Source organism: Lonchura striata, chromosome 10 (genome assembly GCF_046129695.1).
Source record: "Lonchura striata isolate bLonStr1 chromosome 10, bLonStr1.mat, whole genome shotgun sequence".
Taxonomy (NCBI): domain Eukaryota; kingdom Metazoa; phylum Chordata; class Aves; order Passeriformes; family Estrildidae; genus Lonchura; species Lonchura striata.
In genome coordinates this window covers 12968365-12991925 of record NC_134612.1, presented here as the reverse complement: position 1 = coordinate 12991925, position 23561 = coordinate 12968365, and the positions used below count along the sequence as shown (strand labels likewise).

Here is a 23561-nt window from a genome sequence, read left to right as displayed (position 1 = left end):
AATAAAGTATGTAATATCCCCTTATACCTTATCAAAAGTTTATGGAAAGTTACACCTTCCACATTTTAATAAAAATAAATCTGTTTAAAAATTTACTTCTTAGCTTGAACTATACCATATCTTGACTATTATCTCCAGGCTCTTTCTGTTAAGAGGCACATGAGGTATTCTAACCTTTATGGAGTTCCATGCAAGCAGTCTCTTGCACAGGGCACATATATTTTTTGCATTACCAACATGCTACATCTTACACATTTTCATGCAAACAGATATAAATGTCATCAGTCTGTAATAACAGTAGCACAGAAAAGTCTGAATTTCCTACAACCATGTTTATCCAGAAATGTACATACATAGATGGATATAAGAGGGGTTTTATTAACTACCAGTCACCTAAAATATACTTACAATTTTCTATAGTAGGAAGCATTGGCAACTTTAGCTGAAGAGTTGTATAATACATCTGACACTAGATACAGTCTTGCAATCTACAATAACAAACAGTCAAATTAAGAAAAGTCCACTTACAATTCTTCTGAAAATAAAGGCATTTTCACAGAAAGAATACAAGACAGTTTAAACTATCTGGAAGTACCTAATTAGAATTAAGTGTAGCACAGCTATATTATTAATAAACATGGTAAGAGGCAATTAGCCCCGTTATGCTGTAGGGTATGAACTCCTGTAACATATCACCAGAGCATTACAAAGGAGAATCATGGCATTTCTGTTTTAATTGCCTCATTTGAACAGATTATTTCACTGTTCTTAATTTCCCAGTAAGGCAGAATATTACTTACAAGCAACTTCAGCAAGAATAAAAAATATGTAACAAAATTCCACAGCAAGAGATAATACTTGAATTTAAGTCCACACTTCAGTACAAAATCTTAACACTACACAAACTTATGAAATAATGCTTGTAAATTGCATGCACATGCTGCTAAGTGAGCTCCTCCACCAAAATACAAGATTATAGAAAATCTCATCACCTTCTTAGGAAGAGGAGTCTTGAGGATGGACAATGACTCTGTAATGCAGTCCACAATTTCTTCAGCAGCTTCCGCATTATTTAGACAGAAAACCATTGCATCACCAATGTCGTTCTTCCGAGGCGTTAACCCACGTAGAATTTCCTCTAGTTTGTCCCTCTGTCTGGAATAGCAGGAATTTTAATACTTTCAATATGAAATGAAAAGTACTTTTGTGAATTTCCATTTAACAAGGTTTTTTTTGTTTTTCCATCTTTAGGAGAAAATAAATTTTCAATACTTTAATATTCTTTTGCCCAAGTTCTTTAAGTGGTTCATGAATTTATGTGTCCATACGTAAAGTGAAAAAAATTCTCACTCGGGTCTTGATACCATACAGAAATCAAGAAAAAGTAGCTGAGAAATACTTAAGTAAACACATCAGTATCTCTAAAAAAAGTAATTATCTTTCTGAATTTAGTTTAGGCCTAAACCAAATGGATAACTCTAAAGCATGCAAGTAATTTCTGCTACAGAATAAGAAATACTAGATTCAGAAAGCTAATAAACAAACAATTACTTCAAAATTTTCCTGACCTCTATACACAGAGAACATTTTAAAAATATTCTCTTTTTGAGCCTTTTCAAAAGAAGGTATAAGAAACAAACTGTGTATTAAAACCTACAGAAGCATAACTGTTGTGGTAACTATGAAGAGAAGAATAAAACAAACAAAAAAACTCCACACGTTAGTAACACATTTGTAACAACAGCAGCAAAATTAGGAAAAGCAGGTCTCTATTTCCACTACCACAGCCACTCCCAGTACTCTGACACTTCACAGCAAAGAACTCCGATGATCTCTCTCTTCCTGTTTATTAACAATGACTCCCAATTTTAATTTCTGAAGAACAGCATCAGTAAGTTTAAGATCACAGCAACGGTTTAGTTTGTGAGGTCATAACAATGTTAAGAAAGATGCTACATATCCTCAGTTACAGACAGCAGCAGAAAATGTGGGAAAAACTCTCATCTTCCTAACCCCTTTCAAATTAAGGGATAATAACATCGGAATGAAAGGTTCAGTGATGACAAAGCTTACCAAATCAAGAATGTATTTAGCAACAAGTATGATCAGAAGCACTGAGGTGAAGAGACACTTACTCAGACATGTACATAATACTATGACAAGTATGACAACTTAGGGGATGACACATTAGAGGTACAAAAACACAATGGGCAAACCCAGGCAGACCAGCTACCAAGGCAGCACCCTCCATCAGTGGTGGTACATACTCTTCCTTAAGTGCACCCTTCTTGTTCGGTTCCTCCACAAACGCTTCCGTTTCTTGCTCTTCGGACATCCCATGCAGGTATGGATTCAATGGTGGTGGCCTCCAGAAGGATCCATTTTTAAACATACGGAAATCTTCTGTCCTCCACTTGGTTGGAGCATCCCCCTATGAAAAAAAAAATGGAAGTATTTTTACTTTGGTGTTATTTTACTTCACTATGCTTGAAGCTATGAACTATCACTAAAATTCTACTTGCCTGAAGAATTGAATAAAGCTTCCATCTATAATACACATGGGCTGGAGTCTGGTTTTCAAATAAAAACCTAAACCAAAGAGCAAAGGAAAAACACAGAGCATATTACAAATCTTGAAGTGACACAAATTTAAAAGAAGCAATGAAAAAAAAACCAAAACAGCCAAACCCTGTTCAGAATCCCATATCAGTTGCAGAGAGAACACAAGGAGCTAAAATCACGTATACACACAGCACAGCCAGGCAGAACATGTACAACTACTCCACACACTCATACACACACACACATGCAATCTGCAGAGAGCAGAGCTCCCCAAGGCACAGCACTGCTCAGAACTCAAGAGCAGAACAAACAGGGTCAGAAAGAACAACTGTGCAACCTCACAGCAAAGCAGAAGAATCATCAGTGTTAAGAGTCTCTATAGGAGCAACTGCAGCCTCAGCACAAGTGATGCAGGAGCTTGCAGTTGCATAGTGAGGTCACCAAATACTGAATGACTTGAAGTTTTCCACCAGTAAACTGTCTGGCAGAACGCTGGCAACATCTAATGGGGAATGTGGGGGACAAGCAGCCCATTTTTAACGGCCAAGATATTTTCACCTGCCTACTTTCTCACTTCGCATATAAAAATCATAATGAAGCTCTTCAAACTTACTGCAAATAAAACACTGCTAAAAAGTAATTTAGCCCTTCCCTGAAAACCTTTTTTGAGAGACTGCAATTCATAAGAAATTTGGAAACTGGACCTTTTTCATTCCATTAAGGACAAGTGCTCAAAATTCTCAAAACTTCCCTATGTCAGCTGAAGTTTAATTCTATTATAATGGACATAGAAGAAAAATTACTCCCAGCTCTTGCTAAAAATTAAAAAATAGGTTCCAGGAAGAGTGGACTGCACATTGAGTTTGTCAGTCTGGGGGAAGAGGGGGATTTTTTTCTTTTTTTAAAATGTATGCTACTGCTTTCACTGATTGCGGATCCCTCAAAAGAGTATGTGTTAAATGGTATTTATTTAAATACATAGAAATGTATTACATTGTGTGTGTGCGCACTGTTTTACTTATTTATATGTACACATTAGTAACAACTGGAATAAAAGTGTGTTCTTCCTTATAAAAGGACAGTACAGCCATAGGTGCACATAAAGAAAAGATACATCAAAAGTCAGTCTTGTTAGTATTTCAAGAATGCAGAATATTAACAAAATAACAGTGAAAACAGCTGGTGATATTTGCAAGTGAAGCAATGTAATAAGCACCTGAACATTGGGTTGTTGATTTCTCGGTTCATGATCATGGCTTCGAACATGGGCCCTTCCCGAACCACAAACTCTATCATTCGATGTATCAAAGCGAGCAAATTCCTACAACAACAACACAGTTAAAGAAAAATTGATTCAGACCTAACACTATATAAAACTACACTCCACCTAAGATACTACAACTGTGCAGGAGATTATTTTGCTGTATTGTTAAGAAATCTGTATAAAAGTTAAGGCAACATGGAACATATTATAGCTTTGCATCACAGACACGGGCATTCTAAAAATCAAACCATGCCTAGAAGTGGTGGAGTAAGAATTTAAGAGATCTCCTTCCTAAATTTCCATGGCTTAGCCTACAACCATGTCTTGCTTAGCAGAAACCTGATACAAAAATATGGGCACCTGAACACCAAAGTACAATTAGATATCAAAAACTAAGCCCTCATCTACATTGTCTAGAAATAAGACTGAAGTGTTAGCTGAAGTTCCACAGGGGAACAAGTGGCTGAATATTTTGCTCAAAATAAAACACACATACTTCTGAATGTTCAATAGAATCTGAATTCAGCTTTCAAACTATTCAAGTATGAAAGGAAAAGCAAATAGCCTTCTTGATGTACAACAAGGCAATATATTTACTGAATTTAGATCATCTCTTTTTAGTCAAGACTTGACTATAGGCATAGAACAAAACTGTCCATTCTTGTGTATCATACCATCCCATGTATCCTCCCTCAGACACACAACAGAACTAAATCACAATTAAAAAAATATAAAAATCTGTATCTCTTCATTCAGCACTACATCCTGAGACAGGCAAGAAATGGATGTGAAGTGCACATTTTTCAAAGCAGAGTCACTTCTAAGCATGCTAACAGGAGAGAGTCAGAAAAGCTTTATCAAAAATAGTGATAGCCAGTTTCCACCCCTTTGGGGTTTTATGGAAACAGAGTCCTGACGTTTTAAAATAGATTACCTACATATAGGAAAAGCTTCACAGCACGTGTCCTTTGAATGTGATGCAAGCCAAAAAAATACAGATTTTTGCATTTTTAAATTTATTTTCCTAGATGCAACAAATGAATATTGGGTTTTTACATGTAATTCATTAGATTTCCATAGAGCACTTTTTTAATTACTAAAATTCCATAAATGCTACATTGTAAAGTTGCAGAATTTTCTATTACTTCTTAGCAATGAGGTGACTATTTTCTACCATGAGCATTTCAAGTTCTGCCACAGATATAATGCACTAGATTAAAAAAAAATCAACTTAAAAAAATAATAATAGAACAGGAATAGAATCCTACCCCAGACATCTGCAAGTGCTCTTTTAAGCCATCTATCACTGAATCTACATTTGCCTCAAATATTACACAAATAAAATCAAACTGTTACCAGTTTGATTTTCCTGTCTGTTTTTTATAATCCAGGAAACACTGCAAAGAGGACACAGTTTCAACAATTCTGTAGCCATTTTATTTACAGCAGTGTTCTGAAAGTCTGAACAGCCAGACTCTTCTTGTTACATGAACTGTATTTGAAAACATCAGCAAGAAAGAAATCTACAATAGCTTTCAAGCCTCTGAGCTATTACAGCATTCATTTATTTTAAGACAAATCCAGTGTGATCACTTCTGGATTCCTGAAAATCATCATTGGTTTTAATCTAATTTTTATTTCATCAAGTAAAATCAAATTGTGTCAGAGTAGCTTATGCTTGAACAAGAACATCTGCTTCATGAGACCTCCAATGTATGAAAATAGATTCAGCTCATCCCATATCTGAAAGAGGTTGTTACAGGCATTTTAGTATGTAAGATGTGACTACTTGGAAGTGAATTTTTCAGAAAAAAAATAATTGATTATACATACTCAAGGTTTGCTGTTTAATAAGAAGAAAGAGATGTTAAAAATAGTATTGAAATTTTTTAATTAAAGGAGAATAATTAAACATATTATCCCATTGAAGTCAGTCAAAATTTTTGCATGATTGGATACACTGAGTAATAAATTACCTTAGCAATTGTCATTGGCAACTTCCAAAATCATCAGGAAAAGAATTATTAGAAGTGTTTTCAAATACAATTCATTTAACACGAGTTCTTATCATACAGGCTTTTAAAATGCTACAGTAAATAAAATGGACATGGAAAAATAAAATTTTTTCTCTGACAGCTACTCTGTGAGCACTGTACAGTTTTACAAGTACTTGTTCTACTACTCAATATGTTTCTCATATCAAGACTCCTCCTGGTTGGTCGCCCCAATTATTCAAGTTTCTACCCAACAAAAATTGTACAGCAACAAAAATTCCATCAAAAATACAGTACATTGGAGCATGTACTGGCAAGATTGTTAATGCACTATAACCAGCTTCACAAATCTCCTTCTGCCCCCTCCCCCCCATGAAAAAAAGAAAAAAGGGACTTTGTGACAATTAAAACAGTGTAGCAAAAAACCAATAGTGCATTATTTTAAAACGTCATTTAGCTTAAGTTGGCCAACAAAAAAAGGTTTTTCAGTTATAATAAAACCACATTTATTGGAGCCGATCGTACCAATGTCTGGTCAAAAACTGTATACTTTCCCAATCCATCCCATGATGTTTTCCTGGTCCCCCGCTGCCGCAGACAGTTCAGCTGGTGTTGCTCACCAAGGCCAATGTCAAAGAGAATTTGGTAATCTTTTGGGCTTCTTTACTTTTAAAACAAGTGTTGTGTTCCTATGTTTGGGAAAAGGCTTTAGCTTAACTGAGCAAGAGTATACCTAGACTAGCTTGAAGGTAGGAACAGTGATGGGGACCAAAATGGAAAAATATCCTTGCAATAATACAAAAGTATCTTTTTCAGTGACAAAAATTAACTGCCACATTTAAAAAATTAGCAGAAATCAAAAGTGATTTTCAACTGAACTGGTTATAAAATGTACAAGTTAAAAAAAATGAAAAGGGAAAAAAAAAGAAAAAAGTTAAAAAATAAAAAACAAAAAACCACAGCTGCATCCCCATATGCAGAGGTTTATGTCAGGACTTATGCTGTGTCTGTAAGACAGTGTTTCACCCTAGTGGTCATTCACAAAATTACCCTGCATCTATCTCAAGTGCCCAAATTAAATGCAAAAGATAATTATTTAAGTCTACCCTCACTCAAAAAAAGCAGTTAATAGACAAGAATAGTTAGTCTGTAAACCATACACGTTACTTTTAAGTATTATAAAATAACCATTGCTCAGACAAGCCATTACCTTTTCCACAACATCACCATTTTTCTTTAAAATTCCGAAGGGGAAATTTTCTATATTTAGATCAGTAATAATAAAGAAAAACATGTACCTTTCTGTTGGGATAACCACTTTGACTATGGCTTGCGACAGAGTCTGTATATGAAGTCACATCAGATAATAAACATAGAATATGTGAGTATTGTTAACAAGTAACAAGCAAAAATATACATATGCAATGAAAATACTACACATCTATCACAAACTTTGCAGGCAATCACTGCTGTGAAGTTACAACTAAGCAATTACACAAAATTCAAATGGTTGTGTCAGTGAACCATGAAGGTTCACTAATTGCAAAGTATCAGAACATTCCTGTCAGAATGTACATTGAGGCACTGAATAGGAGCTATGCTGAATATATAAGAAAGGAGTTCTTACGTTTATCAAAAGATTCTAAACTATTTGACTTGGATCACTTTGGCATTACTTTATTCCCAAGTCTTACAAAAAACAGCCCTGATATTTAAGTGTCATTCAAAGAATAAATAAATTCTTATAAACGTAAATCAAGTTGGTTTGTGATTTAAAGATACTTACCCTTTTATCAGCTAATATTCCACAAAAAGAAAAGTTTGAAAACTGACTCCATAAGTAGCATAAAATACTTACTCAATGTCCAGATTAATTACCTTCTACACAAAATACATCAACTCTTCTAGGGTAAAAATAATGCTACCCAAATTAAAATGTAGGATTTTCTATAAGGAAAACAATTTAGATACTGCAATTTGGCAGCCAAGAAAAGGGGGGGACGTAGGAGAAAAAAATCCAGGGAGCCTGGAGGGGGAAAATGATAGCCACATTTTAAGCAGCACTAAATTAACCAAGAGCCAATATATTGTCCCCTAACACAGACATGAAACAGAGCTTCAGGAATTAAGTAGGTTCCCTTGGGCTACAGCAGGGAGCCAGAGAATTTGCAGACTAAGGGCTGCCAAAGTCAGCCTGCACAAAGCAAATCTATGAAGCCATTGAAATACTGTCACAGGTGTAGTATTTAACAATGAGATACGGCCCAGGGTACTGTAAGTTACCTTCTCAAAATCTTCCTTGTTTTTTGGTGGTGGCAACATTGGAGCATTAGGATTCTTCAACCTCTCCCTAGGCTGGGCATTGAAAGGCAGTCCTGACGGGGGCGGCGGCAGGGTGTGCTCCATCATGGAAGGCGGAATGTAGATTGGATGTGGTGGTATAGGTACAGCTTTGCCCCAGCCCAGCTTCATTTCAAAAGACATAATCATCTTGCCTGAAAAAGTGAGAGAAAAGAACCTCTATTACCATGACCTTATAAACTGGTTCTGTATCACTTGGGATTTCTCCTTGTTAAGTGCAACATTTAGGTTCGCCTGCCACTGTTTACCTTTTGCTTACATTGCTGATTACTGTTATTACATCTACCAGACTACAACATAGGCAAATGAAGGCCTATTACACAAAATGCTTTATTAGTCTTCCCCCAGTGTCTGTCTTCAGGACACTACAGTACACAATTACTATTGTCTGACAACATTTAGTTGCCAGTTGAACAGTCACGGGTAAACTCACTGCCAGCCTGGTATCTACTGGAGTTACAGAATACATCTCACTTATCTGATAAAATAACCTGAAAATGTGCTAACAGTCTGCAAAGATAATTGCAGCCCTGAACTGAGAAATCTGTTTACCATTTAAATTCTTCAATGCTCTTTCAGCATCTCTTCTGTTCATAAAGGCAACAAAGCCACAATTTCTTTCTCTTGCTCTTTCTTCATCAGTTCTTGGCCACATAATTTTAACACTCGCTAATGGTCCAAAGCGTCCAAATTCTTGACATAACATCTCTTCATTCATCTACATGAAAAAGACGTAAAAAATAACATTTTGCTACTGTATTTCTGTCACAGCTGTTTGCATTACTGTCCAAATGTCAAAGTTTTCATTTTTTTAGTTTCCTGATATAACACCACTTCATTGATAGCCCCTCTATGCAATCTACTGCAGAAACAAGAATCTAAAAAACTGTAATTTTACCTGAGCACACTCAAATGTTTGAGATATGATCCACCTTGCTTAGGGATATCAACAGAAAAAGAATTTTAACTGAGCTAGAGATTGGTAGTCTAAACCTTAACTTTTCAACATTGTGTTCAGAGCATTTACTCCAATGAATATTGAAAAAAAACTTATCTGGGCCCAAACATGCCAACTCCTGGGCTCCAAATTTACCTGAGGATTGATGTTTCCCAGATACAAATTTGTTGTGCTTGGATCTCCAACATCATGTGACCCTGGTGCATAATCATCCAGTACTAAAATAAAGTTAAAAAACAAACAAACAAAAAGAAGTCATAATCCCTGCTATGCATTTAAATGACAACATTAAACTGAATAAGAAAAGAATCTGTATTACCACCAGATGATCTGTTTCTTCTTGAAGGCGCATCCACTGAATACAGGAAGAAAAATATGCACAATTTAGTCTACAAATCTTGTAGCTCAGACTAGCATAAAAAATAACATCTACTTACTTGAACGCCTCTGACCATCTGAATCAGACTGGGGTGGTTCAAAACGACTCAATCTACCTTTTGTTTTGTGCCTTTCATCACGCTCCTCTTGGATTCTAAGAAGCAAGTTTAAAGTGAGCAACAAATTAAAACCATTCTGAAGTTTTCATTCTAAAATTCTCAAGTGACTTTACAATTATGAGACTTTTTCATAAGAAACAATGAATTTGTTAGAACTTCCAAACTGCCAAATGTCTGAACTTCTGTTTCATCAACTACAATATATCTACCATATCTATTTATCTACTATATCTAACTTCTGTTTATTCAACTGGAATATATCTACCTGAATTATTCCAGCTGCATATTGTCAGGGTATTTCATTCTCAAACAAAACTGGAAATAAGAACTGTGCTCTGAAAAAGTGACTTAAATTCCACATCCAACTGGCAGAGATATGCAGACCACTCAGGTGACTTTTCAAGATGCACACAACTCCTCCATGTCTACTCATCCCTTCTGCTTTTCTAAGCCTTACTCAGAGGCACACCCACATGTGTGGTTTATTTCCAGAATAAACTGGATTTCATCTCAGTTTCTAACTCTGAGGACAGTACTCAACTATTTGGTTCTCTGCAGTCTAGCCTTAAATCTTGGTATGAAGATACTGAATCCCAGGAACAAAAGGCTGTCTGTTCAACTCATTTACACCAACTAAGGAACACGCAGCAGTAAGGCTCAGGCACTCCTCACAAAAGCCACATATGGGTTTAGAATGTTGTACCTACTGCTTTCTAATACATAGATATTAATTTGTTTTCCACCACTAGCATCAGGGTAAATATATGGCATGCAGCTGCACTCAATACATGTGCTGCTCTTTCTTGTATTACAACACATATGGAAGTGAAACAATCTGCTTTTTCAAGCATTATCAAGCTTACTTTTAATACTACATAAGTTGAAGTCTCTAGACTTGAATTACAACTCTTATTTCTGCATTATACAAAAGCTCAACCTTCTCCTACAAATTCCTCTGGATATAGTTTAGAAACACTGATAAAGCTCACTCTTTTCAAGAGAGACAGACATTTCATGCTGTCACCAATCTCTCTGCTACACCCCTGGTTGGCTGGGCAGGTTTTGGTAGTGGGGAGCTACAGGGGTGGCCTCTGGGAGAAGCTGCCAGAAGCCTCTCCTATGGCTGATGAGGCCAACAGCAGCCAGCTCCAAGATGGACCCAACAACAGCCAAGCCCATCAGTAATGGCAGTAATTAAGCCTAAGTTATTTTAAGATAATTAGCTATACCACTTCACAAGCATTTGAGGGAGAAAAAAAAATAAAAACCTTCCTTGGGGAATAACTTAGCAAGAATGATCTTAAATACTGTCTGTAAAACAAGGCAAAAACCTTGGATTTTCTTTGCTTACAGTAAAAACTAGTAAACTTACTGCTTTAATTCTTCTTTAAAAAGTTCCAAATTACTCTTTTTCTTTTCCTTCTCTCCTTTCTTCAAAGGCTAAAATTAAAGATATATAAAATAACATTTCAGAAGTCAAAATGAACAGAATTTAAATTCATATAACAAAACTTTAGAAAATTTCCATGCATATTTTACCCACAGCTTTCAAACCAACTACAGGAGGAAAAAACAATGGAAAAAAAAAAAAAAACAAAACAACAACCAAACAGACTCAAAACATTCAGACTGAGCGCTATCAAACACAAAGCTAGAAAATAAAAAATTGAGAATAGTTGAAAAAAAATTTGTTACTTCTCGTTCTCACAATGCAGCACATGTGATCAAACACTCTCTCTACTACATACACATTTAGATAACTGTGAGGTATTTTGTCACTTTGTTCCATTTGGAAACTAGGATGCTAACTACACCCCTAGAAAACCATCATGCTCTAATGAATTTGATAGATGTGTGTAGATATATATGTAAATTATTTTACATATATATTTTCAATTATTTTATCCACAAACATTCTACTTGAAAAGAATTTCCTTCTCTTGCTTTCCTTTGGATGTAAATACAATCTGAAAAAACAGTTACTTTAAATAGTTCAAGATCCTCAGGAAAAACACTCTTGAACGACAAAGAATATGGATACTGCAATTCTACTTTTTTTTTAACAGTAGTATATGATCCTTAACTAACTCATGTGAAATATTATTTTCAACATTGTTTTTATATAATCAAATTCAAATGAAAACGTTTCCAATAGGCAGACATACAAAATACTTGTGTTACACACTACAGCTTTGGAAAAACTGGACTTCCTACTCACCCCAGGCAAAGTTGTTTGTTTGTTTTTGTTTTTGGGGAGGGTCTGCCAAATAAATAAAATCATTTTTACCTCATTATCTTCAATCACCATTGGACAGGGCAAGTGAGTAAACTGCATTACTTCACGAGTATTTATGAAAAATTTGAAAAGCAGTAATAGTCTTACAGTACAAACACTTGCATATGACAGAACAGAGCTCAGAAAAATAAAAAAAATGGCACAATTCATTTCTGTATATGTAGAGCTTTACATACAAAGAAAATCAAAACTGCCAGCCAGTAGTACCCACTGGTCTAACACTGACATTTGTTTAAAGCTGGAGGGAGGTTATGATGGAACTGCCCACAATTATCACATTACATTCAGCTCCCATCCTAACAGGCAGCATCTTACATGTTCCACTTAAGTTTTAAAACTGTAGTAAGCTCTATTAAAAGACTTTTAAGACATCCAAGACATTCATTACACATACACCGTAGTAACAGTAATCATACGCAATTATCACTTGACTTGAAGACTGCAGGTTCGTATTTCTAATATTTTTGTTACTTTTTATGACAAACCTTGGTTAAAAAAAAAAAAAAAACACACTCCATCAAATCATGCAGAAGACAAAATAAAACAAGGTGTTCAGCTTCTGAACTGTGCAAGTTTTGGAACTCAAAAAGGGGACTTCTAAAGGAACTTGTCAAACCTCATCCCCCCCAAAAAAAAACCAAACCAAAACAAACAAACAAACTCAAAGAAACCTACGAGAAAAACTTGGATCAACACAAAGGTCAATTTATTTTTTGGTTTAAAGTTAAAAAAAAATCAAAAACAGATAGTAGCACTAGAAATTGAGAATTGCTTCTAAAACCAGAAATTCTCAGGTCTGAAGAAGCTATTACTTTGCAACAGTCACTGAATCCATATCCATGAGAAGTTTGTCCACCTTAGCAGGAACACAGTAAAAGGGCAGTGCAACACCAGGTGTATTGTGCCACATAGAGAGCTCCTGGGCCTCTGCATTTCATATCTGCTACAGGGTCAGGCAACTCCAAATGTCCACCTTCTCTCACGAGTGACATGTGCAGATAAAACTACACTGCAAGAACACACGGCCCTTTTTCTAAGCACTTCTAAATACATCAGGATGGAGTTAATATTCAAGTGAGAAACTTACAGGCTTTTTGGTTTCTATCATTAGGAGGGATGGAGGTTTCTCATTAGATGGCTGACTTGGTTGATTTTTTTGATCTGAGAATCGTGATGAAGGTTTATAGATTTTACCCCGTTTTTCATCTGTTTCATGCTCCTCTGAAATTAAAGACAAGTTGAAAGCAAATTTTATTAACTGATGCTGCACAACACTGTTCATTAGAAAGAATGCTGTTGTTTAGTCCTGGTCATTCAATTCAATACATTATTTCATTTTTAAAAAGCTGACAATACTGATTTTACATAATTTAACATCTTTTAATAGGAAGAAAAAGAACATGGATTATACAGTCTAAATCAAGGCATTTTTTCTTCTTATAGTTAAAGCAGAAATCACACCAATGCCTATTTCAGTCAAAGCATAAAGCAGATTTTAGCATCAAGTTTTCTTTTCTGCTTCTAACATAACATATTAATTTTAAAATGCAATTCAAAGCCAATCTTCATCTTTACTCAAAGCCAAATGACCCACCACCTCCAAAAAAAGATTAGTTATACCTTTAGATGCATTTACGATTCCTCCTCTTACAAATGTTTTCACTTTATTACCATCACCTCCTTCAAAGGCAGCAAGGAATTCTTCATAAATTTCTGCAGCAGCCTTCTCATCCTCCTACATAGCAAATGTTCATCTATTTACTATCACCACAGAACAACTTTCACTACACAGTTACTCTTAAATTAGCTATGTGACTTTCATTTTTATTTTCTAGAGTTCAAGCTACAAACAGCATCAAAGGAGTTTCAATTTTAGATAATTCAAATTTCTGAGAAATGTGGGTAGAACACAGCACATAACACACAAAGTCAATGAGCATGTGTGCTCCAGTATGTTCCTTTCCAGGAGTTTACATGGCAATTTAACATTCAAAAGATGCCAAAAGCTCGTATCAAAGGCTTATGAGCCTGGAGCTTTGTTGACCTCAGCATGAGAGAACAGTGCCCGTTCCATCTCAGCCTTTATGATCAGCCCACATGGCTGAAGGAGACCAACAACAGGATCGCCTTTCTGTATTTCCCAGAGAACAAGTTCAATCAATGGCTTAAGCTGAGCACTATGGCTTAGCACTATCATGATCTTCAGGCCAGCATTTCCAACAACCCAGCAGGACGTAAGCCACTGCAACACAGTATGGGTTGTGTGTACAAAGCTCAAACCCCAAAATTTTCAAAACTTCTACCTTACCAACTACCAAATATATATTTCCTAAAATTTGGGCATTCCTGAGTAATCTAAAATGCAGTACCAAATTTTAAGGTTTGTATTGGTTCCTAATAAAGTCATTAGACAAAGAAAATGTTTTACAGAACTAACAAGGATGTGTACTAAACAAGTTCAAAAATGGCAGGTACTCTTTGCAATCACTGAAATCCAATGATAGAGAGCAAAGGAAGAATAGAAAATTACCTAAGGTGATGGCTGTCCCCATCCTGAGCAATACACCAATGGTTTATTGTAATTCCCTATTTCAGGAAGCCAGAAAACTTGATTTCTCACAGAGAATGAAAGAGTAAGCCTCTCTGTATCATAATGCCATGGATGCCAAAAATATGTTATACAAGTAAAATACAATTCACTTTCACTCTTCGAGAGCTACAATTACCATAATTAAAATATCTGGTTGCAATCTAAAATCAAACTTATTTGAGCTCTGATACACAGTAAAATTTTCATTGTATACTATTACCTTCTTTTTTAATTCTTCTTGCTCTTTCTTGCTCAGAGTACGTTTGGCAGCACTCATTTTGCCAATACTGAATGCTTTAAGTTTACTTTCCATTAGAGGCTGCAAAAGGAGTAAGAAAACACACATCAAACTGTTTATAAAACAATTAAAATAATGTTACTTTTGACCTTGGTCTAGACCAGTAACTCAAATAAAACAAAGAAAAGCCCTCCTGTACTTATCTGTGAAGCTTTAATTATCTAATACAACCAAAAAAAAATTAAATCTGTGCGGCTTTTTTTAAACAAATCATCCTTGGTTTAATGAGAAAGCTTTCAACACACCATTCATACAGAGCTGAAATCTGAAGGACACTTGCTGTAAGAGCCTGGACATTTAACACTGTGCAGTGCTGCAGTTTCTAAACCTTCAGAAATACATACTTTGCACCACAGTTCTTCCCCCTTCCCTCAAAAAAGCTTTTCTGACTATTTTGGCAAGAGTAATGCTTGTGCAAGGGTGGACAGGTAATGGAACAACCATATGGATGCTAGATTTCCATTGTACATCAAGGTAAAAATTAATAGCTTTGCTGGAATAACAAAACACATTCTAGAGGTTTTCAGCTATAAAAAATCCTCATGTAAAAACTTATTCAGCCGCTAGACTGCTTCTAATTTCTTTCCAAAACCTCGATGAAGGAAGTACTCCACATAACAGTAATTTCTGGAGTACGGAAATGGAATTCTTAAGGCTCTATTCTGGTAGTTAACAAGCAGCAAAGCACCAAGAAAGACAACAGGATGGAGAGCGTGCTCCAAAGACATGCACAATGAGAAGTTAAATGAGAGAAAACATACTTCTGTAGAAACTCCTGCCTTAACACAGTAATTTATGAAAAATCAGAACAACAAAGCCCCAGAAACTATGAGTCTTGTTTTCAAAATATTTGTGATGCTCTTACACAGAGCACATAGTGATGCTTAAAACTATGATTTTTGCAATGACAGTTCTTTAAAAAAATCAGCTCAATAAAACATCAAGACAAATACGGTGAACAACTAAAATGTCGTATTATGAAAAATATTCTGATACCAACTAGAAAGGGTTTCCTAGAAATAACTTTCTTTGTAAAGTTTTATTTCTAGTATCAGCTTTCCATTAATTTTTTTTTTCATTAAAAACAAACTGTTTGAAGTATCTTCAATTTATAATCCTTGCTTAGCATCACAAACACCTCTTAGATCTTGTGCCAAGCATAGGACCAAGTAGTTCATACTTCCTTGAAAGTGTTCCCTCTTCATCACTGAAAGTAAAGCTATCTGTGACAAATTTATGTAGTGTTGTCTGTGAAGTTATCTGGTTTATGACACCATGTTTGTCAATGTGAGCTGCTGTGACAGGCCTATCAGGAGCTTTTAATTCATCTGTGTGTTTTTACATTTAATAAAATCCCGTCTCCCAGTTGTCTGAAAAACAGCTTCTATTTTCTATTTCAATACGATAAACAATATACAACCTTGGCAAAACATGAGCACACAGCTATGGCACGGCAACGCAGGCAGAACAAATACCACACTCCCAAGGCTTATCCTGTCATCAGAAAATAATCTCTCACAGTAATGTCACAGGATACCTGCAGATCAGCCACATGAAAATTTGTTCCAGTAGCATAAAGGAAGCAGTTACAAGATAAAGAGTTCTGGCACTAAGATCTGCTCAGCTTAGAATGGCTCTCAGGGAAAAAAACACCTGTCAACTGGCAGGAACAATATAAAGTAAAGACTGAACTAATTTATGCCTGCTAATTAGATTCCAGTGGGCAATTATAACATTATCATTAACCATACACAGCTTCACAGAATTCCTAAAAACAGAATTATACAAAACTTGAAGGCCTTCCTCCTTCAAAAACTGCAAAATACTGTGAAAAGGGTAAAGCAAATGATAGGAGCAAAGAGAAACCTGCAGCTGAGAAAGCAAACTTCTGTTTAACCAGAACACTGCACCGACTGTAAGGTGGCACAAAGCACTGAAGTTCCAGTTCCATCAGTACAAAATACTCAGAAGAGATTTAAGAGTAATTGCCCAAATTGTAGCAAGTAAAAGAAATCAATAAAACAAGCTACTTCTCTATGAAAAGTTTCTGCTACCACAACTCTACTAATGCTCTTACAAGCAATTTAACAGCTGGTAATTGACTTTTACATGTACAAAATAAAATTGAAATCTTGAAAAAAATCCAAACCACAGAATGAATTGTCTGGTATTAACTCTCAGTTTGGCTCCTGCTGCCTGTTTTCATTTTAGCTAAGAAACAGGCAAGTCTTCATGCAACAAACCAAGCACACAACCAGGCAAAGGCCTCGTCACTGAGGAGATAGGGAGTGGGGGGACAGCAGGACCAGGTTATTACTCTTACCTTTTCCTTTATCATATTCTATTAGAAAGAAAAATAAAGAATGGCATTAGGGCCACACTGTCTCAGCTTTGAGAAGCCAACTGTATGTGAAAAGGCACTTCAATATCCCATGATTCCTAGGATAGATCACTTCACATCCTCAAGCATTCCTCAGTATAAGAGACAAACCCATACAGAGTCCTTGCAGCTTCTTTCTGTTCCAGTACCTATTATGGATGCAGTTCCATGCAGCACAGCTTCCTACACTGGTGCTTGTTTTGAAAGTTTCAAGGAGTATTTTTAAACATGAAATCAATGGTTCATTTGCAAACACCTACAGGTTACATACCCAATGCACCAAACTCTGACTGTAGCAAGCAGTTTTCTTCAAAAACAGGCCTGTTTTGAGTTTGTGGGTTTGGCTGGAATTTTTTTTTTTTCTTTAAGTGTTTTGGACTTACATGTGAATCAGCAGATCCAGTGGTATGTACTGCATCTGGCCCTCTGACCTGAGGAGAGAATGAGGAGGAGGTGAGGCACACAACAAGAAACAGAAAACAACCTGTAGGGGGTTCTTTCCAGTTCTTAGAATGTGAATTTTCATTTCAATTTCAACATCCAAATATACAAGAACAAAGATACCTATAATGTATTTTAATGATGTATCTGACCTAGGTCACCTCAGGAACAATGTCAATATAAGGCAAGTAAAGGACAGACCTAAAAACAGATCATTGAAAAATCTGAATTTCCACAGCTGGGTTTTATAAATACATCCGTAATGGCACCACGGGAAAAAAAAAAAGTAGGTTAGTTACATTGCATCTTCAAGAGTTGTCATTAAAGGCTGTTAAAGATTACATAAAGTGCTTGATTACAATTGGCTTCCTAGAAGATAATTTCCAAAACTGCTTTGACCATATTGTGCACAGATGGAACCCGGCCACCTCAAAAACTGCAATTTGTGACCAGGTACTAATTGATGTTATTACTTTAAACCTAACTGAACTTTAACACCTAAACCAGCATATATACAAAATCAGGTCTTAAATGAGCTTTAAGCAATGGAGAACACACATTTAAATTACCTAATGCCCCCCAAATTCCAGAAAGCCTGACATAAGATCTACTATTAAGATATTATTGCCTGATGCACAATTCATACTTTAATTGAAATTTAAGTCAAATACATTTGCATTAGCTGAAATCTGTTCATGAGTTACAGAACATTAGCCTTTCTCCTTATTATCAGGGTTTATAGTTTATACCAGAAATAGTAATATATGTTGCTCATTTCCAGTCTTTCAAAACCAACACCACTACATACTACTCTAAAAGATCATTTACTAGGCCTTGTTTTTATTGTGCATCCTGCATTTTCATCAGCTAAGACAGAGATGTTTTTCTTCCAACACGTGCATTCCTATGTTATACAGTAAAATCAATTTAGAAAAAAATGGTCTTCAACAGAAATCAGAATTAAGTGCACAAAGGTAGAGTGCAACACACAGGTATAGCCCTTTCAAGGCAGAAGCAAAAGGCTTCTATGAAGAGGTTTGGAGGTTTTTTAAGATAAATGGGGCAGGGGAAAAATGGCGGGGGGGAAATCATGTTTTACTCTCAAAGACCTCTCAAATCCCCTTCCTTGCAGCACTGTACAAGATTCACAAGCACATCTTTGCACAGAAGCCAATAACAAGCTGAGTTCACAGGCAGCAGTAGCAGTTCATTATAATACACATGAAAGCAAATATCTCAAGCATTTCTTACTAATGCCACTTCCTTCAAACTTCTCCTCCTGTGTACTTGGTCCTGGATTTTTTGTGAATCCAAACTGCTTGTGGCACAGATAAGGAATCTGTTATACACAGGTCTCCATACTGCACAAATGTAGCCTAAGAAAAGTTGTCCTCCCCTCAAAACCTGATGAATGTGTAGCCCAAGATCACACAGACAAAAGATGTACACTGTGCAAAAGAATTCCAGAGCATGGAAACAGCATTCTTCCTGCTGCCAGCTGCCACCCTGCGGCAGCCAACACAGCAGCTGCAATTCCAGCCTTCCAACAAACAAGTGGAAACCTGCAGTTAAAGAAATCAGTCTCCAAGGGGGAGTGATAGAGTGCTGTCTGCCTGGCGTACTGACACAGATCGAGCACTGCTCCAGGAAAGGAGCTTGTCTGGCAGCAGCAGAAGGCAATGGCCACTTCCTCATTCTCCACAACTGTTTCATTTATGGAAGTTTTAGATAGCAACACCTCCCAAAAGGGGTGGTGCTGAAGCTGCTTATAGGGAAGACAAAAACAAAGCATTACACAGAATTACAAACAGTGAATGCTCAGTACAGTGACAGATTATCCTGTGAATGCTCAGTACAGTGACAGATTATCCTGAAGAACATAAAAAAAAGCAAGACACTAACTGTGCTTCTCTAGCAGCAAGCAGATGATACTGCTCAGAAAGGTTGCAGTCCGTGGTAGCACACAGAGATTCCGTGGGAGTCCCATGGCACTCCCCAACCCACCAACAGGGACCATGGCACTATGGAGCTGCTCTGAACATTAGCTGAGCAGCGGAATTTCTACTAAGGTGCACTCAGGAAACTTCTAAAAGCAATTTTAGCTTTCAGACCAACTGTATCCCACAATAACTAGCAGCTTTGGAGAGCCACGTTAATCTTCCTTCTTCAACAATCTTATTTTTAAGGTCTTCTCTTTCCTATATATAAATTTAGTTCTACCTTTGATACTGCTCCTGACCAATCAAGCAACTGTTCTGACAAAGCACAAGATGAAAACGTTCTTGGCAAAATTACACATTGCTATCTCCCAGTTTCTAAATAGCAGTTATTTTAAAAAATCACAAATTCTCCCAACACTGCACTTTGCATCCATCTGTACTACTGCCTTGACAAAAGGGGCCATTTTGTTTCCTTAAGAGTCAGACCAGCTGCACTGACTCAGCGGAATCAGTATCTTTCTAACAGAGGGAAACATTTTAGAAGATGTTGCCCACCTGTGCTGAAATCTAGAGCAGGATTATTTTTTCTGTTCTCATCACATTAAGTAGCTCAACTGAACTTAGCTGCAGAAAGAAAGACACATGAAGCTCTGCCTTACACATGATGAGATGTGAGGACAGCTCCCTCATGTTCAAAATGCCAACAGAAAAAATGCTGTGAATCCAACTTTCAGTCACTGCCAGCATAGACAATTGACAAATGCCGTCTTAACCCAAATTCATTGCATCTCTGCATGAAAACTATTTTTTTTTTCCTCAACCAGATATTTTACAGCTGGATCACTTTTTCCATCACTTTCACACTGCACATTTCTCAAGACACTTGCCAGCACAGCTGAAGAGTCATTTCAGCAGCCTGCATTGCTCCTGCAGTAAGATACAGCCCTGTCAAATCCCAGTCCTGGAGGTCAGATCACCCAAAGCTTCACTGCTGAATCCAGCCAACTTCACTCAACTTCCAAGAGAAAAACCAAAAACTTCAAGGGACTGTAAAAATGAGATGAAAACGCCAAAGCAGAAGCATCTCTGAGATTCTGATCTTTACATTTTCTTCCAGCTTCATGGAGGCTTCCAAGGACAACAAAGAGAACAGCTCTTTGAAATCTTCCTTCCTGCCCACAGTTCACATAGCCACAAATCCAGCTCTTTGTGGTTTCTCCAGACTTAAAAATCTCTCAGTAAACCTGGCATGACTGTGTTATTTCACAAGTATTTAAAATATGCTGTATACAATAATTTTTTAATTAATACTGATGCATTTAGTGAAACAAAGAGCAACAAAAGCTGCCAACTACCCAGGAGACAATCTGTAGTCCTCTAAATGCTGAATGGTATTTTTACAACTGTAATTGCTACAACATAAATGAAAGCCCTGTCCTTGAAAGAACCAATAGCTTCAGGGTGAAATGTTTAAAAGAAACTCTGATGAAAGCCACTCCTGCCCTGTTTCAACACCTTCCATTGATCCTGCCCCCATACTGGTCACACTGAACTACAGCGCTGTTCCTGGTCTAGCTGATCACTCACAAAGGGGATGGGGAGGTTCAGGCAAACCATTTCCCAGTTCATAGCAGCAGCCTGCTACCCAAATCATGCCAAATCAACCAAAGAGGACAATGTTTGGTAGGGAAGAAGTAGCTAAAGCTGGGACTCCTTGTGTCAGCCCTAACAGCAAGGAAAAACAAATGGAAACACATAATAAATTAAGATGTCAAAATTCAGCTAAAGAAAGTTTCCAGGTTGCCTTATATTTTTTATTCTTCCCTTCTCTCTAAGAAATCAGTTCTTGAAAACACATGCAAATTATTTTATAGCTAATGTATTTATTCTTTACAGTTACTGAAATAATGCAATTAAAATTAGTCCCTATCTGAATAATCATAACTTGCAGACACAATAGCAAATGGACAGTGGCCTTCTCCAGAAGTATTTGTACAGAATGGTATTCCACTAGAACCTTGAACTCAGATAACAGGTACAGCTTTTGGGATGAAAAAGGGAAAAGTACAGCTTGGTGCAAGTGGAGTATTTCTTCTGCATATGGTACCTGATTTGAACAGCAGTCTATGTAAGAGCAGTGGCCATGCCAGACAGTCACTATTCTCAGAAGATACAGTAACAAAATGGAAGGGTCACTGAGCAGCTAACATTTCATTACATAAAGATGATAACTGAACATCTGCATCTGTCATTTCAGAATCACGTCCTTCACCAATGTCCTCTGCAGTCTCTGGCAATGTCTATTTTCTATTCTTTAATTATCCTCCTTTGCTATGTAGATTTCTGGAAATCTCAAGCACAAATCTTGCTATTCTAATCTCAAAGTGCCAAAGCAATAGTTAATGCCTTTGCAACACAATTAACATGGGAGACTCTCAAAGTTATTTAGCAGCTGCAAGTATCACACAAAGCAGCTGCCACCGCAGCAATGCAGGCACTGGGGGCTCCTGTACCACCTCCAGCAACGCTTTCCAATCAGTGAATCACACAAATAATGCCCGCCTGAAAATATATATATGTATATAATCAAAATAACTGGGTCAAATTCAGTACTTGGACAAGACAACTGAAGAACAAACACCACCCATTCTGAAGGGGAGAAAGCATTTTATTTCAGGCACTAGGTCACAGTTCCTCACAGAGCACAGAAAATAAAAGGTCACTGTGTCTTTCCAGGTATGTAGAAGCCAGCAAAGGCACTGAATTGCAATTTCCACTGAAACATATCCAATGTGTCTGTGAGATACATAAATAATTGTATTTGCAAAACAAACATAACTTGTAAAAGAAGCCTACAGTTTCACTTTTAATTATGTAAGTAAATGAATCCTAAAATTATTAAAAATAATCAAAATATCTGAAAAATAATTACTTCATAAAATCTAGCAAAATGGTTATTTGCTCAATTGTTAAACCATAAACATTTTCATACAGGTTCAACTAAAAATACACATTTTAATAGCTGTGTGAATAAACTAATTATAACAAAAATAATATTACTAATTTAAATACCATTTCTTTCTGCAGATATCTGAAAAGTATCTCAATGTATATCACAAGCATTTATGGAATAATAAAACAAAGGTACCAAAGGGAACAGACACTGTTCAGCCCCCAAGATTTACTTTTTGAGAAATAAATCCCAAGAGATAGGCATGTCTTGTTTTATTTCAATTTTCAACAGAAAATGTCAAAAAGTGAAATATAATTCTGAAATAAAATAAAACAAAATGATAAAATTCAACGTTCTCATGGATCCAAGTAGGTACTATCCCTATTTTCTGTGGCACATAAAATAATACTGACAAGCCAGATCTAGAATGTGAAGTGGAACATGGATGTCTGCAGGGATGGAGGGGTGAGGGGGAAGTGCACAAAGGTGGCAGTGCAGGTACAGGACATCCGCAGCAGCCCCTGACAGATGAGCACAGTCTGACCTTATACTCCCTAGGTGTCCTACTGACTTCCACGGGATGGAAGAGTTAACTGCCTGAACATACCTCTGCAGAACTGACATCTAGGACAGAAAATAATTCCTATAAATTAATTATTACTGTATATTGAAGAAAAAAAAAAAAAAAAGACTACCATCAGTACAGAAATAGCAAATGGCAAAACAAAAATAGCCTATAACATAACTGCAAAAAGAAAGGAATCAAAACTGGGTTGGTTTTCTGTACCATGTTATCAGCTGCATTAATCAATAATTAAGTATGCTATTTCTGATTATACTTGAAATCCCAAAATGTCCTACTCCCTGAAAGCCACTGCCCAAAAATTAAGACCTATTTTACTACTGAAGTTTTCTGTCCAGCTTTTATTTGCCATTCCAAGCCAAAAGCAAGGGAAAAAAACCCGTTTCTTGGCAATATTTGGAATAGACCATAAAAGGGAAACAAAAATAAAACTGTCCTACTCTA

The 23561-nt window shown here is 36.5% G+C and overlaps 1 protein-coding gene across 6 annotated transcripts in view; it reads right to left on the bottom strand.

Moving 5' to 3' along the window:
* The window catches only part of U2SURP (U2 snRNP associated SURP domain containing), a 44731-nt gene that overhangs the window by 19220 nt on the left and 1950 nt on the right, over positions 1 to 23561 (bottom strand). For 2 of the 6 annotated variants that reach the window (XM_077785660.1, XM_077785658.1), the window contains exons 2-18: positions 17584 to 17631; positions 14743 to 14841; positions 13553 to 13667; positions 13020 to 13153; positions 11855 to 11896; positions 11009 to 11076; positions 9577 to 9671; positions 9459 to 9494; positions 9275 to 9357; positions 8734 to 8899; positions 8104 to 8315; positions 7119 to 7162; positions 3779 to 3883; positions 2523 to 2589; positions 2268 to 2431; positions 993 to 1155; positions 409 to 488 (exon numbers count right to left, since the gene is read on the bottom strand). In XM_077785660.1, coding sequence (XP_077641786.1) covers positions 409 to 488; positions 993 to 1155; positions 2268 to 2431; positions 2523 to 2589; positions 3779 to 3883; positions 7119 to 7162; positions 8104 to 8315; positions 8734 to 8899; positions 9275 to 9357; positions 9459 to 9494; positions 9577 to 9671; positions 11009 to 11076; positions 11855 to 11896; positions 13020 to 13153; positions 13553 to 13667; positions 14743 to 14835 — 1667 coding nt within the window. In that variant the 5' untranslated portion in view covers positions 14836 to 14841; positions 17584 to 17631. Of the gene's footprint in view, positions 1 to 408; positions 489 to 992; positions 1156 to 2267; positions 2432 to 2522; positions 2590 to 3778; positions 3884 to 7118; positions 7163 to 8103; positions 8316 to 8733; positions 8900 to 9274; positions 9358 to 9458; positions 9495 to 9576; positions 9672 to 11008; positions 11077 to 11854; positions 11897 to 13019; positions 13154 to 13552; positions 13668 to 14742; positions 14842 to 17583; positions 17632 to 23561 lie in introns of those variants that run through there. The other 4 variants (XM_077785659.1, XM_021536922.3, XM_021536923.3 and 1 more) reach the window with 4 other exon arrangements.